Source organism: Fomitiporia mediterranea (genome assembly GCF_000271605.1).
Source record: "Fomitiporia mediterranea MF3/22 unplaced genomic scaffold FOMMEscaffold_8, whole genome shotgun sequence".
Classification (NCBI taxonomy): Eukaryota; Fungi; Basidiomycota; class Agaricomycetes; order Hymenochaetales; family Hymenochaetaceae; genus Fomitiporia; species Fomitiporia mediterranea.
In genome coordinates this window covers 1,048,062-1,065,246 of record NW_006760393.1, presented here as the reverse complement: position 1 = coordinate 1,065,246, position 17,185 = coordinate 1,048,062, and the positions used below count along the sequence as shown (strand labels likewise).

The following is a 17,185-nucleotide window of genomic DNA, read 5'->3' as shown; positions in this document are numbered from 1 at the left end:
TCCTTCCGTCTGCTCCGTGAGGCTGTCACAGTGTCAGTGTGCCATCCGAACACCATGCAGACAATGCATGTGCCAGCCGCACATATCCCTTCATCTTCGTCGTCTCCGCTCCCTTCTTCACGATAGCTATGACTCTGCTTTTCTTCCACCTCTGTGCTCTCGTCCATCTTGCCCTTGCTCAGCTGCCTCTTCCAAACCCGCCATATCTCCCTCCAAGTCCTAGTGACACCTCAAAGCCCACCGGTTCCAACTCGGTCCCCAACAAACAGTGGTCCAATCTTCTGGGAAACGTGATATACTTTTATGATGAGCAGCGCTCAGGTAAATTGCCAGCCTCAAACCGTGTCAGCTGGAGGAACGATAGTTCCCTCGGCGATGGACAAGACATGGGTCTTAATTTGAGTGGAGGTTATTATGATGCCGGAGGTTAGTCTTTTCATGTATTGATGCGGGTGGCATTCTTTTACGATTCGTATCTAGACTATATCAAGGCTACTTTTCCTCTTGTACGGACTTATCTCTAAATTGTCCCTTTGTCTCTAGACTAATCTCATTGAAAGAGTTTTGCATTAATGTCTATTTGTTGGGGAGCTATGGAATACGGGAAAGGTATCACATACCGGCTTTCATATTAATAAACGAATAACATTTTGACAGGCTATGACCTGGCAAACCAAACGGCTTATTTGGATTCTACGTTACGATGGGGACTCGACTGGCTCATGAATGTATGGTCACGCTGACCTACCTCAATCAATTTTTATATTCAAACACCTCGTTACCTAGGCTCATCCATCGAACAGGACGCTCGTTATTCTTGTTGGTGATCCTAGAACAGATGATAATTATTGGGGAGGAGACCGGGATATACCTACTCCCCGATTTTCATACCCGATCAACGACACACAGTAAGAATCTCGGTTGTATGCGCTTACCCCGTCACTGACGAATATATAGTCCTGGAACGGATGCAGCAGCCGGCGCGTCAGCCGCATTCTCCGCATGTTCTGCTCTGTACTCTGGACAGCGATTTTCGTCCAGTCCTTCGGGTCCTGCTTCCCTCCAAAACCAATCCTATGCGTCGACTCTTCTTGCGCATGCTAAGACCCTCTATGATTTTGCGGAAAATGCATCGGGTGGCCAAACATTGTATCAGAATTCTGTGCCGACGATCGCTGTCTCGTACGCTTCGTCCGATTATCATGACGAATTGACAATGGCCGCACTCATGCTTGCCGTGGCTACGAATTCGACGGATTACTACAACCAGGCAGAGAACCTTTACAAAAATAGTGTCCTGCAACCGGGTGATGCTTACAATTGGGACACGAAGACACCTGGCATAGTTGTCTTATTCTCGAAATTGACTTCATCGCGTCCGGACATCGGTGGTGATTTCTCTAGGTGGCAGAGCGAAGCAGAGAAGTACTTTGACGGCATTCTCAGTGGAAAGAGTGGAGCTTCTTCTACCCATGGTGGGTTAATAGACTTTGTCTTCTACGTCTGAAGTGCTGAATTTTATAAATGCAGGCGGGCTCTTGTATTATGACAAAGTTTCGAACGATGCTTCGCTAAACCCGGCTCTCAACGCCGCAATGTTGCTTTATATGTACAGTCCACTCGCAAGCACGGACTCCAAAAAATCCGCCTACACCTCTTTCGCCAATTCTCAATTCAACTACGCACTAGGAAAGAACCCAATGTCCTGCCCGTACATTGTTGGCTCTTCCCCCAATTCTCCACAAAACCCACACTCCGCAATATCGAGTGGTGGCAACGACGTCAATAAAATTGATACTGAGCCCCCGCAGGAGGCGTACGTGCTGTACGGAGCTATTATTGGTGGACCGGATAAGCAAGATCGATACTTCGACATTCGGAATGATTGGCCAGAAACGGAGCCTGCGCTGGATATTAATTCGCCGATGCTCACTCTATCTGCACTGGTACGTTAAACTTCCCCCCTTTCTATCCTAGATGCGTACATTAAATATGCACTTGGACTAGCATGTCATGAACGATTCGTCAGACCCGTTCTACACAACTCTGGACCCTGGAGCATATGCTCGAGTCAAACCATCCGGTAAACCCTGTGATGATGCGTTCCCATGCAGTCACAATATCGGCAATCTGAGCAAGGGGAAAGCGATCGCTGTTATTGTCGTCGTCGTCGTCGTCGGACTGGGGATCGTTGGCGGGCTCCTGTATTGGTATCGGTTGGCTCGCAAGCACAAGCAATACTAATGCTCTTACTCGCTCTGTCTTGTTCTTTCTTGTGTTTTCTTGGGCTTGCGTCTCTCTTCTCTTTCTTGCTCTGTTTCGAGGATTCACTACAATGAACTGTAAGGGCTCTATATTGTACTTGCACGAAGACATGTAGTTTACAAACAGCGTATTGGCACGAACTGTCTGTTATACCGAATAGCTAATAAACCTCTAGTACGTAACGTTCTTCTTCCTTTAGTCCCTCCAAATAAGCAGCCGCCTCAGCCTCGGTCAACCCATTATATTTCACCAACGCATTTACAAGCGTCTCAAACACATCCGGCACTGGCCAAGTCGGCCCACACAAATAAAACACGCCCTTCTCGCGATGTAACATCTTTACCAACGTCTCCGCGTCGTCGAGCATCTTATGTTGGATGTACACCTTTCTAGGACCGTCTCGAGAGAAGGCGAGTCCCGCGTGTGAGATGGTTTTGTCGAGGATGAAGGCTTCGATTTCTTCTCCGTAGAGGTATTCTTTTGAGCGATAGCGGGAACCGAAGTAGTAGAAGAGGGGGCCGGAGGGTTTGTTTTGTGAGGAGAGGAGAGCACGGTGTTGGAGGAAGGCGCGGAAGGGAGCTGCGCCTGTGCCGAGTCCGGCGAGGATGAGGGGTTGCATGTCGTCTGGGGGAAGCTGGAGATCGTAAAATGAAATAATGAAATAAGTCTCAAGATAAGCGAAGAATGAAAGGTAGATGAGACTGACCTTCATGACACTTGGCTTGATCGAGACGGTGACCTTTTGGCCTACTTTAAGCCCAGCGAGGTATCGTGTGCATTGACCGAATCGTGGCGAACCTATTGTTCAAAAGCGAATCAATAAATTAAGCAGTTCATTCAACGTTAGATTAAGTATATGAGATAAGAATCTCACCTGAAGGTGTCTCCCACTCAACAGTCACCACAAGCAGATCCACCCGATCACCAACAACGCTCTGCGCGCTCGCAATACTATAATGCCTCGGCTTGATATCTCCAATCATCTCACACAGAACCTCAATACTTGGCCTCGCACTCTTGTACATCAAAAGTACATCCGCGAACGTAACAGTATCCTTTTCAGATAACTTCTTGAACATGGACGATCCCTCTGGAGACCCGACAAACTGCAGTGTTAACTTGTCGTTTTTCGAGGTGGCATGATTGGCAAGGTCCGCGTAGAAACTCTTCGGTGGCTTGCCGAATAGGTCGATCTGTTGTTGGAGCGCTTGGAAAATAGTACGGGTATGCACTTTTCCCTCTGCACCCGGAACTGGAATAGTGATGAGGCGGTCGGGATCCACGCCGTACCACTTGCAGAAATCTAGGACTTCGTCCGTGTCGTTCCACCCGTGCACACCGAGAGCCTCGCCAATCGCATATTTCAGACCTGTCCCAGAAGTATCGAACTCAAGATGGAAGACATTGCGATCATAGTCCAATGGCGTAAGTCTGCGATTTACACTGCAAGTTACAAGGAAAGTCCGCTCGGGGAGCTCCGGCCGAAGGGCAGGGTTCTGTGGATACTCCTCCTCGGTCGTCCTTTCATTCGCTGGGACAAATGCATCGGGAAAGAGGATGTGGCGAGCCGCTTCGTGCCAGGAACTAATATGTGCACCCGGCAGAGACGATTGGTCAAGCTCGAAACCATCGGCACTGATGGCATTAAACTCAAACGACTTCAATTCAACTTTTCCCTCGTCCGCCGCCGATAATTCTCCCGGCTCGGTAATGTCCACCTCCTCTAATGCAGCCCATGCCTTTGCATTCAACTTATCGAGGTTCAGAGAAGCGCTAGAAGTCCCGTATATGCTATGAGCGAGCTTCCTGAGGAGTGCCTCGGTAGCCACAGGACCTAAATAAAGTCTTAGAAAGGCCAGATGTCCAATGATGTTCCCCGCGTTAGCATGTGCTTCTAATGCTTTTACGTTAATAGTGTAGATCTTCACACTCTTGTCGCGAAGATTTGATAGAACCTCGCTGGGAAGATTGTTCAATACTTCCAAATTCGTCCAGGACGAAAATAATAGCACTACGGAGTTTGGTTTTGTATAGCTTAAAATAGAATGCGATTTGACGAGACTTTGGTCAAGTACGGCGATGAAGTTGGCCTCCTCTTCGTGCGCCCTTCCCTCGCCTAATGGTAGGTGAACGTGAAGGGGTACGAAGTCTCTGGCGCCGTCGTTCGAAGAAAGAATGATCCGGGTGGCTGCAATTCCACCAGGTTTGGTGAAAACATCGCAATCCGTTATCGCGCGAGTCTGGACGGTCCTGTTTGCTTTAAACGTGTTGACAACGTGATGCGGAAGGCTCGCAAGCGGGGACGACGGTGCTTCAAAGAAAAGCAGTTTCCTCAAGTTTACGTCTTGAGCGGGTAATGAAAGAGATGCATGCACGAGGCTACCCAAGAAAGACGCGAAGCTCGACGGCGACTTGAGGAACTTCTGTGTAAGTGAGGGTACAACCCTGACGGAGCGAACAGTCGGTCTTCCGGTCTTCGAGCCAAGGCAAGTTGCGAATACATCCGTGTAGAGCACACCCTGCATGCCCTCCGTCAGAACTTCGTCCACAACACGAACGGACTCGACCGTCTTTGGAAGGGCGGAGAGGAAAAGTGCTTCGTCCCAAGGTCTGAGAACACGGACTATGATTACTCCGAAACCCGACTTGTTCTTTGCGAAGAACTGGGCTGCCGATGCAAGCGGGCCATTGAGGAGCACTAAGACTTCTGTCGCATTTGCATCCCCGACATAATCAAAGAATGCATAGCCAGCTGCCTTGAGCGCATCCTGTACGCCGAGATTACCCGAGTTCTTCGGTACGACCGGCTTAACAAGCGGGTGGCCAAGTTCTCTTCCGGCACTATAATGGTCGAACAGATGGACGACATGCGTGTTTCCAATCGTGTATGCGGCAGAAGCAAGATCAATGCTCTCCTGTGGAGAAGACGACAGCAAGATGGCAAACGATTCCGGAAGGCTCCCAAGAATCGAGTTCAATGGTGCCAACGTTGGTGATAACTCAAGTGTCTGACCAACGGGTGTAACCGTCGGCACTTGAAGCACTACCCTGCTCGAAGCTGTAGGCTGAGGGAAAAATGCAAAAGACGGGGCCATTGCAGCTACTCCGCTGGGTGTCGTGTACGCAGTGAGTACGGATACCTGGTGAACATCTTTGCTGGTCCCTTCTTCTGAAAGTCGTCCGACGAGATTCAAACCTGCTCCTGATCGAGTCTGAAGGCCGACAACGTTTGAAGGTATCCTGTCATTGTCCTTCACCTGCTTAGTGAGAAGTCCAAAACCAGCATGTTCTGCAAGGTCATAGACGAAAATTGACGAGCTGCTCTCTGAAGCCACTTGCTCTATCAACGCCGAGGCGGTTTCCCGAGAGTCATTTCTCGCCATTTGGACAGGTAGGACCGTAGTGTTTGGGGGTGGGTAGCCAGCGATGCAGACATTCTTTGATTTGTGCAGAGATTTTATGCAAGTAATTGCGCAATGGTGAGCACCACGGATTCAAATGGTTCTGTGTACGTAAGCGACATGTATTTTCTAATTTTACATTATCTCTCATATCGATGCATTTAAGCAGTAGAAATACAACAATTGACAGTTCTACTAATGTGGCCTGCCGACTACAGCGTATTGAAAAGGCGGTCTCCCTACAATGACCAGCGGTGTCAGTTTGCAGCTCTGTGTTGCTACTGACGAAAATCTCACCGTATCTCCAAGACCAGGTGCGACAATACCCTGTGGTGTGAGAGTCGGGTCTACAGCAGCAGCCCAAATCTGAGAAGAACGTTACAAGGATGACACAATAAGCAAGGTTAGATTAATATACCTGCAAGTCCGGAAATTCCTCAGAGAGTTTCTTTAAACCCACCTCTGACGCCAGAACGGCAAGAAGTCTTATGTTCTTGACTATGATTTGAGTTAGTGAAGGATTTGACCTCAGTGTATTAGACAATATTTACTGGATAAACCCCAATCGAGGAGCATCTGGAGCGCCGCGCAAGCCGTCCCTCCGGTGGCAATCAGAGGATCAAGGAGGTAACATATGTCTACCGTAACTTCTGTCGGAAGTTTCGAGTAGTCTGGCCAGGTAATGTGAAAATAAGCCCTCCGAATCATAAGTATAATACCACACTCGTACATTCTACGGGTTGTAAACTGACTTTCTCTCGGAAAATACCAATGTGATAAACTTTCGCTTGTCTGCATTCAAGTTAACGATTGATAGAGACAGTAAACGATTCACCAGACTTACGGAAAGAGATCAAGCATCGAATCCGTCATACCTAGACCTGCGCGAAGGATAGGTGCTAATCCGATTTTTGGCTTGATAGCCCTTCCGGTGAATGGGGCTACTGGTGTTCTCTATGAAGAACATATGCCATGAGACAAATATGGAAGGCAGAAAGCCAAAGCAACATGTCTGACCCCTTCAAATGATGTTTCTTCAAGTGTCCTACTTGCCTCGATCCCTACAAAAGTACTGATCTGACGGATACCCTGTACAGTAGCCACAAGTCATATAAATACGAACAGATGACTGAACTTCAATTAATGGTATCACGCACCTCTCGGAACTCTTTTGTAGATGTACTAGTCTGCCGAAGCTGCGACAGACGAGCATTCAGAACAGGATGGTTGAGGACGTTTATTTTCCCAGACGACATATAGAAACTCAAAGTATGAATGGATAACTAAGAAATGCGCAGAGATTGATGGTGATAGGACGAGGAAGCGTGGCACGAATGCTCGCGGCGTCGAGCGTAAAGGTTCATGGAGGTCAGAGATAGATCCGCGCGTGGCACGCGGCCCGGACATGTGCTATGAATGCTTGTCACTCAAAATACACTATATATTTATGAATTTCTGGCTGATCGTAAACTCCATATTCCTCCATAAAGATCTGTTGGCATATACACAGTTCTGCTCGGAACTACATATATATATATAACCTCGCGGCAGTTACTGGAAGCAGGAACCTGGTTCTATTCGCTACTCGTAAATTGTAGGGCAAACTTCAGACTCATATCAGCATCAATACAACGGAATATCACCATTCCTTTCACATCTGGGTACATAGACACCTGAGGTTCTATCCAGAGCGCACACACACGGTTGACCGCCAGGCTCTTTCTTATACTCGGTTACCGAGGGGCAGCGTCAATATTGAACCTTGAGGTTGGTCGGCGGTGTAAAGTCACCCCGTTTCATCATCTTGATTTTTTAACACAAACGGACATTATTGTTCAGGAGTATATCACTTGCTTTCATCAAAGACGGAGGCAATCCAAGCAATGCTGCAAATATCCACGTTTAGCCTTAACAGAATTCGAGCGATACCCCGCACTTCACAGGCCCAACTCTATCATAGAAAGCTAGTCCTCGAAAGTCCCCGATGGACAAAGTATGCCAATAGCGGAACTAGGCGCCGCGATGTAACGAACATTTGGCGTATCTCAAGGGTAAACTTTGAAGGAACGTGATTATGTATAATACGATATGTTCCTGGGCTGCGGGACGAGTAGGGCTTTCCATACTCCAGCGAGAGGGTACAAAATGTCCCGACCAACGTGCCTGAATCAAAGCTCAATAACATGTCGTGTTCAGGGTAATTTGCAACTTTACCTGTCTCTATTTTATCCGCATATTCGTCATTTGATATTTGCTCATGGAGGCCATTAAAGTTCATCATCTTCGTTTGTATTCACAGGGTTGCAAGACATCTCCGCGAGACATAATTTTCTGCCAAACTTTATCGTCAAGAACCTTTGAATCTTCGGCTTTCTTGAAGCTAAAAAGGGTAAAATGTGTATTGCGCTCATCCTGCATGAAATATATCAGACACTTTACCGAGATGCCTTCTAGGCCCGCGAAAAGCCGCCTCTACTTACCTTTGATAAAAGGCGAAAGCCCACGGAAGAGACTACAGACGTAAATTTGTCGACATTGGTGAATCGACTGGTAACTTCCGCGATCTTAAGTTCTCCCCTTGAAAGTTAGCAAGATATACTTCAGAAGAGACTTCGGTAATAGATTGACGGAGCTTGAACGTACCCTTTCTTCAATACGCGCCTCGCCTCGCGAATGCAAATCAGCCAGTTCGTGCTCATGAGACTAAGGGAGCACACCACGACATCCACGACTTGGCCTTCGTCCACAATCTCAGAACCTGGAAGCGGGAGATTTTCGCAGATATCCGCAGCGACAATGAATGGATTTGCCGAAATGAGATCAAACGACAACACGGTGTAGCCCTTTGGCACGAGTTTCTGCGCAAGCTCCGCGTCACCGCATCCCAAGTCGACAATTACCGAACGTTCTGAGTACGAAGAAGATAACGTCTGTACGAAATGGTCTACGGGATTAGCCGGCCATGAGGTGACCTGGTGTCTGAAACCAGCGTGATACTGTATGTAAAAAATACAAAGGTTTGATATTGAGAACACAGAGAAGCGTATCCGCGATGTGTGCCACGAACCTCTTCGAACACTTGTGGGTCCTCATGCATCAGGCGCTCGGCATCTTTGCTATTTGACTTGTAAAGCACTTCATTAATCCACCTTCACATGAATCAGGCGAAATGGAACAGTGCAATCAAGCAACCGCAAGGCCGTAATTGAGATAATGGCTCTTTTGATCGAATGTGTAGACTTTACCTGAATCGCGCCCCGTCAAGCCTCTGCATCATCTTTGACTGCAGATTTGTCAGATGAGTACCAGTGCTGCCACCGAGTTCTGGCTTGGGAAAATACTCTGAGATGGAGTCAGAATTTGTGGCTTCCTTCTTCTTCCCCTTCTTTCCTTTCGATTTTGTAGAGGCGTCCTTTCCTGTTTCATCCCGTTTCATTGCCGAATACTCCGACAAGCCAACATCATCATCAGGAGCAGATACAGGCTCATCCCGATTCCCCTTTACCCTCTTCTTTGATTGCTCGTGTTTGGGTTTCGGGGTAAACTCATGCGTAGAATCAACAGATCTGTGTTGTGTCCGTGTACCCTCAGGTCCCGCCACGACTGCCTGTCGGTCCACTTCAATGCGAGCAGGCTTTTCTTTGCGATTCCTTTTCCTATTGTTGTTTCCTACAGGACTATTTTCTTGCTTGTTCAGTTTCTGCATGAGCTTTTCCACGTTTACTTCCGCGGACGCCAAATTAGAGGATGGTTCTTCGACAGCACCGCGCTTCCGTTTTCGTGAGTTCGGGTGTGATACAGGTTTGACATCGGAGGGCATGCTCCATCCTGGAACATCAAAGAGTGCCATGCTGGTGAGGAAGAAATTGATGGTGCGAATGTGAATGGCGCCGATCCACAACTATTCGACATGATCGACGAAGCGCCGCAATAGACGACAGCACGTGCCTAACGCGCAGAAAAACAAGAATTTATTAGAATCTCCCGGTTTCGTCCTCAAAAAGAGCCCACAATGACGGCTTCTCGTCTATCCAATACGAGCATATGCTCAGATAATTTATAAAAGCGCAGAACTAATTATAACGGTTGTTGATTGTCTGGTATATTGTTCTCAATAAGTAAACAATGTTCATGTATATATGCTAATACAGGTAGTAGTGCTTTTCATGTTGCATACAATAGAAGATTACATGTGATGGAGGTTCAAGTACCGTGGTCGTCTAGATTCTCGTTTTTTCCTGACGTGCTGTGTGAATCGGAACTTTTGTCATTCTGCTTATCAGATAAGTGGCGAGTCAGATAATGCAGGATCAGTTGTTATTGGCTACCGGATTTGATTGGCCGAACGTTGGTGTCGGCAGGTGACACGCAAGCTCATCTCCGACTGTACCAAGTGCTCAGAGTTGCCGGCTTGTAAAATAGATTTACAACGAAAAGCAAGATAGTTTTGCAACGGCACAAGTTGGAAGCGTGACGAACAAGCAGCACTTCGAAAGTTGTCGAAACCTGAGAGGCTGGAGCGAAATATAACCGTGGGAACAAATTGAAACTCCGCGGGGACCAATCGCATATTATTAACGAACGGCTCCAAATCGGAGCAAAGCCCAGAGTCTCTCGCACATTCCCACTCTACAATCGACGACCACCATGTTCTCAGCTCGCACTCTTTCACGAACAGCCCTCTCCGCCGCCCCTCGCGTTGCACGCCCAGCGGCTCGTCCTGTACTCGCACGCGCCTATCACGAGAAGGTCATCTCGCACTACGAGTCCCCTCGAAATGTGCGTCATCTTATTACTAAGCCGTTTTTCTACGCCTTTATCTGATATGCCTTCTTTGCTTCCCAGGTTGGCTCATTGAATAAGAATGATATTAATGTTGGTACGGGTCTCGTAGGCGCACCTGCGTATGTTGTCCGTGTATATTGCATGCCGCCCAATTTTTGTTGACATTTTTGGGCAATTTCTCATAGATGTGGAGACGTTATGAAACTCCAAATTCGCGTTGACGAGGACGGCGTCATCTCTGACGTGAAATTCAAAACTTTTGGTTGCGGTAGCGCTATTGCATCTAGCTCGTACATGACGGAACGAGTGAAGGGTTTGACGCTCGAGGAAGCCGGGAAGATTAAGAACACAGAAATTGCGAAGGAACTTGCCCTGCCACCTGTGAAGTTACACTGTTCAAGTTCGTTTCACTTCTTAATAACTCTGCATGTCCAGCCAACTAACCATTTTGCTTACAGTGCTTGCAGAGGATGCGATTCGGTCTGCAATCCGAGATTATCAGAAGAAGCGTAGCCAACTCCAAAATCCCAAGCAGGCTGGGTTCATTGATGTTTCCCAAAGTGCAGCAACGGGTCAGACGGTGGCAACGGCACATCCAGGAGGATCAGCGTAAAAATAGCATTTTTTTCCGTTCCCTTTTCATACCGTTCTTACCCTCATGCTGATTTGCAATTCTTTTATGTTCTACACGCAACATTCACAAGTAGGTTAGGCTATGCATCGCTGTAGTGTTTGTAATAATAGTACAAAATATGCATGGACGTTTAACATGTCTGCGTCAAAGGCATACTGACGAAATCCGGACAAGAAACACGCAGAAAGTTGTGTGTGTCACGTATTGCTTGATGACGAGGCACCACCTTTTTGCCCTGCGAAGGAGAACATACCCTTGGCGAACCATTTCTCGTTCGCTTCCTTTACACGCTGGGCGGCAGCAGCGTGATTCGTAATCTCGAAACCTACGAGCATAGCGTAAGCCCGCAAAAGTGATGAATAAGTATAAAGAATGCGAACCTTGAACTGGCGTGAATACCAACGAAGTCGCCGTTCCCGACGACTGTTGAGCTGAACGGGTGATGGCAGCTGTTCGTAATTTGTTTGCCTTTGACATTTTGGCTATTTAGACAAGACGTAGAGTAAGTTGAGAATTCAAAACAGGACAGGAGAAAGACTAACCTTTACTCCGTGCTTCGCCCATCCCAGCACGTACTCTGCCACTCGCGACACCAATCATACCCATACCCTTCGTCTGATCGAACGCACCGACTTCCTCCTCAGCTTCGCCGAACGCCATGCGGTTTTGCAACTTTCGGAGCTCCGTCTGTGCGTAAGCTTCCTTGGTCTTCCGAGCCCTATGATCACAAAAATTAATAAAATAAAATAAAATAAAATAGTAACACAGGCATTAGTAATGTGGAAGAAGACGAATTTCGACAAAGACGTACCGTCTCCCACCGCGTCGCTTCTTCGGTCCATCGTTAGGAATGGGTAAAGGCTTCACCACCTTTGCTGGAGGCGGCGCTGCAAGCCTATCTACATGCTTGTCTATCTTCTCTCGGAGTTCTTCCCCGTAACTGCCTGAAAAAGGTTATCATTGTGAGGAAAACTCATAATAAATACGTGGGGTTGGAGTGAAATTACCATCTCTATGCCTACGTTCTAGGTCCATCCTCGCGGCCAAGACACACTTCGCACCGACGGTTCGCTGTACTTTTAGTCTATAATCGGGAGGCGTCTGTTGTATAATCTCCGACTGGAACACGAATCCTGTATGCCTGTTTTGGGTGACTGACGAAAAGCCTGCAGCGATTTTCTTTTGAGCACCAAGGAGCTACGTAAATGAAGTATTAGCGAGACGTCGAAAAGAATGTACTAGATTTATGACATACGTGAACGTTACAGGCAGGCATCTTTGCCAGAGCACTTAGGCCTCCTGCGACACCGAGTAGTTTCGCCGCAATAGTGGTTCCTACGATAGCCGAAAGGTTGGGAGCAAGCATGTTCATACGCGAACTAACGTAGCTAAAGATCTGAAAATAATCGTTAATATACATAATCCACACGGCTCAATCACTTTACTTGCCTTCTTCCGCGCTTCTTCAAGTCGATCCGCCAAGTCACACGCATTCTGAACCGCGAGCCACTCGCTTTCAGCCAATTTCTTGCCCGAGCTTGTTGACGCCGCAATATGGACACTCATAATCGCCGCTTGAGGTAAGACGCCGGATAAGTCGACCTTCTTTGGGTCGTCCGAATTGCCTAAGGCGCGCACAGAGCGAATGAACATAGTTGGGTCGGGAACGAGCTGCTCGAGCTCTGGGAACTTGGGGGCATAATGATCTCGGATGAACTAGAGTTGAGACCAAAATAAAAGAATAATCAATACCTCGAATCCAAGCCAAATAAAGGCGGAATAATTGCCTTGTTCACGACTAGAATTTCGTTATCGACGTCAACGGACAAGTTGTTCGCCTGTACGATAATGGTATATTCGGGATTGAGATGCGGAGGTAGAGACATCGTTTCTGCAGAGCTAGGGTTTTCCGTGTAACGCTCAATTTCCTAGGAAAGATAATAAATGAGTACGCTTTGGAAATAATAGAATATGCGACGTACTTTGAGAATATCTGTCATCCGCTTTGTACCCTCTAGCTTCGCTACCTTCCGGACATCTTCAACACCTGCAAGCTCTAGTTGCTGGACCTCCTCGGCATCTAACTCTGCTGCAGGCCTCACGCCGCCTTCCAGGACCAACCCAGTCCCAGCGTCCTGCATTTCAACGTCCTCTGATTCATGAGGCGCATGTTCACCATTCTCTTCCTCGTGGTCTTCTCCGACGTCGTCAAGATCGTCGAGGTCATCGAGGTCAGCCAAAGCTTCATCAGCGAGACTAGCCATTGGTATATGTGAGAAGTTGCGTTTGTTAGTTAGTGACTTAATAACGTTGGACTTCACGTGACCATTCACCATTTTCATCATCTTTAATAACCTCATTACATAATTACTACAGCCGTGGTACAACCAATAAATTCAATAACAGTTTCTATATATTCTAAAGTCTAAACACCACTGGACGCAAAAACGTGTCTCCATTGAGAAGGGGTTTCAATTGGGTCAGAACGTCAGACAATGATTCGGGCTGCCTGCTCGTCTGACATCTTCACGCGTGATCGAAATCGTGACCTGTATCGGGCATTGTCGCAACATCCTCTATGCACTGCGGGATAAACGAATCAGACGAGGCCAAAAGCAGTGCCAATTCTTTTCTACTTACGACAGAAATCATCCTCCTCGCGCATCCTGAGACGACATATGCAGTAGTCCGCCATTCTGACAATCTGTTTCTCGTTGACAACTGAACAATTAATTACGGTCACTTCAGAGATGGGCGACAGTTCGGACCCATTCGCGATAGCCAATGCGCGCGAGCGGGCAATCTCCTCCAGCGCTACACCACTTACATGGCCGCACCAGCGAAGGTCTATCTTTGATAGCTTGGGTAACATTCCGTAGGAAGGTCCAAGGTGAGCCAGCGTTTCGTTTGAGATTTCCGACCCATGCAACCGAACTTGCTCCAGACTTGGGAGCAGGTCAAAACAAAACAGGAAGTCTTCTTGTGAGATGTCCACGTCATAGAGCTCCAAAACATTAAGTGGTGGACTGGACTGCTCGAGGTAGAGACGCATAGCCTCGCGTGTCGTCTCTGGTGAGAACCCGTAAGGATCATCCGGGCATCGCATGACAAGATGCTCAAGCATTGGCGTACGGAGGTGTTGAATAAATGCCATGAAGGGGATAGGGAGGCTCAAGGTGAGCGAACGCAGTTCTTGAAGCACAATGGGATCATCGTGTTCCAGCTGAAAATCACGTTTATCCTTGCGGGAGATGTTGATGTTGAGTTCCGTGAGGTTTGGTGACTCAGACAGAACTCTAATAATCTCCGAGGCAAGGATGGGCCTGGCAGCAGCAAATTGGCAATCATTAAGCTGGAGAGTCAGGCTTGTGATTCTCGACATGCCGACCCAGGACTGACAGATATCCGTAGTAAGCGTGACTTTCCGGAGGCTCAGAGCACCATCAAAGGCCATTCTGAGCTCTGAGAGCTGGTTCTGCCCTTGACCAAACTCGGGCAAAGGTAGTGCAAGTGACGAATCTCCAACTTTGACAGATACTTCCTTAAGATGGCGGCCGGGTGTGTCAATGCAGCTGAGCACGTACGTGGCTGTTTGTACGGTTGATGCCTCCAGGGCGAAGGACCTCCAGCGTAAGGAATGGCTGGTTATCACGTTTAAGACAGCATCCATCGCTGAAAGCTGCTCCGAGGTCATGAATGTGATGTCCAACAATGATTGCTGAGCCATATGCAACCATAAATTGCAGCGTGCCACGGGGTCACCCTTGTCGCAATCAATGTAAAGGTGGGACCAAACGGAGGGTGTCTTGGAAGCTTCCCTCCAGGAGGAGCAGACTTGAGATACGACAATCGGACACCGGGTCCAGCCGTCTGCAACGGCGAAGTTGAAGATACGAGCGAGGAGTTCTGTTGGCAAGCGGTTGGCAATCGTGAGGACGGAACGGCATTTCGTTATAGCCTGGAAGTGCCTCCGTTTCTGTTCTTCAATGCGACGAGCTTGCTGGACAAGTCCATCAATCTGAGCCTGCAGAAGCCCAACGCATGCCTCATGGTCTGCAATCTCCTTGCGAGCCCGGCGTATCTCGGCATCAGAAGGCGACCACCGGTACAGACTGTACTCCATGTCTTTCTGCGCGAGCTGCATTGATATCATATAACACACGTCGAATACAGGAAGTATTACGAGACTACCCACCTCTCTGCTTAATCTTATAAAATAATGTATCAAAGATGGTGAGAAATGAAGGAGGTTACGATAACATACGAAGTACAACAACTAGGGGGAAAGGAATGAAGTAATGAGTGTGGGTCCTGTCTGTAATCGCGTCGGAGTCTAAATTGTGTACACGTGACCGTGCTCTCAACACGTTGGCCATCTTCTTTCTTTTCCATTCTTCAGGTATCTCGGTCAAGTCAATTGCAGCCTAGTTTTCCAAGGTGAATTTCATAAAACATAAGACTCTCTTTCTTGGTGATGATTCAGAGTGGAAACTGATTAACCCGCTTGAGCAACTCGTTCTGGGTTGAGGCGAAGACCATTGAATGTTCTAGATACTGCTGAAATCTCTCCTTGTTGCTGCATTCATTCATCTCTGAGCCCGTACTAACTTATTGGTCCTATAATTTTCAGGCAGGAGTGTATCGAATATGGACCCTCGGAGGTCCAGGGATCCTCGATTAGCTCGTGCAGACCCCCGTTTGCAGAACAGGCCGCCTTCCAATTCACCTGTACCAACTCCTCCCCCTCAACTTGGTCAATATACCGCACCACAACAAGATAGTGGAACAAGTGCATACAATTCTGCCCAAACATATGGAGCGCAAGGCTACACGGCTCCACCAATACCACAGAATGTTGCTACTCAGACCAGTCCTCCAATGGGCGTTGCAGGGCCATCATCGTATCAAACACAGAATCCGCCAGTACCCGTCCCTGCCCCTGTTCCAGAACAAGTTCAACCAGTAGCGCCGAAATACAAGCCAAAGCCACTCTTCTGCATTGTCTGTGCAAGCAACAACGTATGTTATGCTATTACCTGCCCTGCAGAAACGTTAACTTTTACAATTCATAGAATCGGTCTATGGAGGGCCATAGCGTCCTTTCGTAAGTGAAATGCTGTTGGTATGCAAGAGGGTACGCTGATGCTCTTCATCTCAGTAAAGCTGGCTTCCACGTTGTCTCGTCGGGTACCGGCTCGGCCGTTCGTTTACCGGGTCCGTCAATTGACAAGCCTAATATCTATGCCTTCGGAACACCATACAACACTATGTATGAGGAACTCAATTCAAAGGATCCACGATTGTGAGTCCACAGAGCATTATGATGGCTCGTTGACTAAGAAATGTATGTAGGTATACGGTAAATGGGATATTGAATATGATTGACCGCAATCGGAAGATCAAACTCGCTCCCGAGCGATGGCAGGAAAGCAGAAACGTAGCGGATGTAGTCATCACTTGTGAAGAGCGATGTTACGATGCAGTGTGCGATGGTAAGTGACTCTGTGATGCTCGTAGTCTCGTATGCAACTGACAATGACGATGCAAATTAGATCTATTATCGAAGGGTGGAGAATATAATCGTCCAGTCCATGTTATCAACATTGAGATCAAAGATAATCACGAGGAAGCTTTAATTGCAGGAAAGGCAATGCTAGATCTTGCAACAGCTGTAAGTTTTTATCCGCTTTTAGTGTCAAGCGTTTTCTTGTCCGCATTATTGTTATAGATCGAAGCTTCAGACGACTTGGACGAGGACATTGGGAAAATTTTAGAAGAACAACAAGAGAAGCATCCACATCCTCTGCTGCACACGGTCGCGTTCTACTAGCTGTCGGGATTTCTGTCTCCGATTCAACTGTGTCTTCTGGTGATTTCAGATATTTTGTAGATGCTGCATTCCTTTCACTATCCATTCATTCATGTGCATTTTGGCGACAAGGCCAAGTATTTAATAGTATACTAGTGCGCACATATGGTTTGCACCGTGGTGGATTATGTAGAAGGAATCTAATTCGCGCTGCAGTGTACGAATCTACAGGAAGGATATCAGATAGTTTAATGTTTCTCTATCCGGCGTAGCGTGCAGCGCGACATGGAC

General features: G+C 47.6%; 6 protein-coding genes across 6 annotated transcripts; 1 reads left to right on the top strand and 5 right to left on the bottom strand.

Moving 5' to 3' along the window:
- Positions 1 to 193: 193 nt before the first annotated feature.
- FOMMEDRAFT_21435 (assimilatory sulfite reductase) lies at positions 194 to 5,773 on the bottom strand. The gene is made up of 10 exons (XM_007268180.1): positions 3,140 to 5,773; positions 2,972 to 3,063; positions 2,008 to 2,899; positions 1,531 to 1,946; positions 958 to 1,475; positions 787 to 908; positions 658 to 728; positions 561 to 609; positions 481 to 506; positions 194 to 426 (listed from the first exon to the last, which is right to left on the bottom strand). The coding sequence occupies exons 1-3, from the start codon at positions 5,646 to 5,648 to the stop codon at positions 2,426 to 2,428; spliced, it is 3,075 nt and encodes a 1,024-aa protein (XP_007268242.1). The 5' UTR covers positions 5,649 to 5,773; the 3' UTR covers positions 194 to 426; positions 481 to 506; positions 561 to 609; positions 658 to 728; positions 787 to 908; positions 958 to 1,475; positions 1,531 to 1,946; positions 2,008 to 2,425.
- Positions 5,774 to 5,878: 105 nt separating this feature from the next.
- Positions 5,879 to 6,922, bottom strand: FOMMEDRAFT_88338 (armadillo/beta-catenin/plakoglobin; the record flags this gene model as incomplete). The annotated part of the gene is made up of 8 exons (XM_007268179.1): positions 5,879 to 5,905; positions 5,964 to 6,032; positions 6,085 to 6,164; positions 6,218 to 6,337; positions 6,397 to 6,458; positions 6,511 to 6,620; positions 6,684 to 6,755; positions 6,824 to 6,922. The coding sequence occupies 8 exons, from the start codon at positions 6,920 to 6,922 to the stop codon at positions 5,879 to 5,881; spliced, it is 639 nt and encodes a 212-aa protein (XP_007268241.1).
- A 1,021-nt stretch (positions 6,923 to 7,943) lies between these two features.
- FOMMEDRAFT_89093 (uncharacterized protein) lies at positions 7,944 to 9,102 on the bottom strand (the record flags this gene model as incomplete). Its single annotated transcript, XM_007268178.1, has 5 exons — positions 7,944 to 8,078; positions 8,147 to 8,243; positions 8,310 to 8,662; positions 8,734 to 8,815; positions 8,912 to 9,102. 5 exons carry the CDS (start codon positions 9,100 to 9,102, stop codon positions 7,944 to 7,946), a joined length of 858 nt encoding a protein of 285 aa, XP_007268240.1.
- Positions 9,103 to 10,277: 1,175 nt separating this feature from the next.
- Positions 10,278 to 13,342, bottom strand: FOMMEDRAFT_125508 (Nop domain-containing protein). The gene is made up of 12 exons (XM_007268177.1): positions 13,068 to 13,342; positions 12,873 to 13,013; positions 12,526 to 12,801; positions 12,341 to 12,481; positions 12,093 to 12,282; positions 11,897 to 12,029; positions 11,628 to 11,803; positions 11,466 to 11,567; positions 10,910 to 11,410; positions 10,637 to 10,851; positions 10,512 to 10,570; positions 10,278 to 10,445 (listed from the first exon to the last, which is right to left on the bottom strand). Exons 1-9 carry the CDS (start codon positions 13,224 to 13,226, stop codon positions 11,283 to 11,285), a joined length of 1,446 nt encoding a protein of 481 aa, XP_007268239.1. The 5' UTR covers positions 13,227 to 13,342; the 3' UTR covers positions 10,278 to 10,445; positions 10,512 to 10,570; positions 10,637 to 10,851; positions 10,910 to 11,282.
- A 138-nt stretch (positions 13,343 to 13,480) lies between these two features.
- Positions 13,481 to 15,331, bottom strand: FOMMEDRAFT_169174 (uncharacterized protein). Its single transcript, XM_007268176.1, has 3 exons — positions 15,281 to 15,331; positions 13,726 to 15,223; positions 13,481 to 13,668 (listed from the first exon to the last, which is right to left on the bottom strand). Exons 2-3 carry the CDS (start codon positions 15,206 to 15,208, stop codon positions 13,574 to 13,576), a joined length of 1,578 nt encoding a protein of 525 aa, XP_007268238.1. The 5' UTR covers positions 15,209 to 15,223; positions 15,281 to 15,331; the 3' UTR covers positions 13,481 to 13,573.
- A 401-nt stretch (positions 15,332 to 15,732) lies between these two features.
- FOMMEDRAFT_110406 (phospho protein phosphatase) lies at positions 15,733 to 17,104 on the top strand (the record flags this gene model as incomplete). Its single annotated transcript, XM_007268175.1, has 6 exons — positions 15,733 to 16,104; positions 16,158 to 16,189; positions 16,244 to 16,387; positions 16,438 to 16,577; positions 16,638 to 16,756; positions 16,814 to 17,104. 6 exons carry the CDS (start codon positions 15,733 to 15,735, stop codon positions 16,913 to 16,915), a joined length of 909 nt encoding a protein of 302 aa, XP_007268237.1. The 3' UTR covers positions 16,916 to 17,104.
- Positions 17,105 to 17,185: the final 81 nt, after the last annotated feature.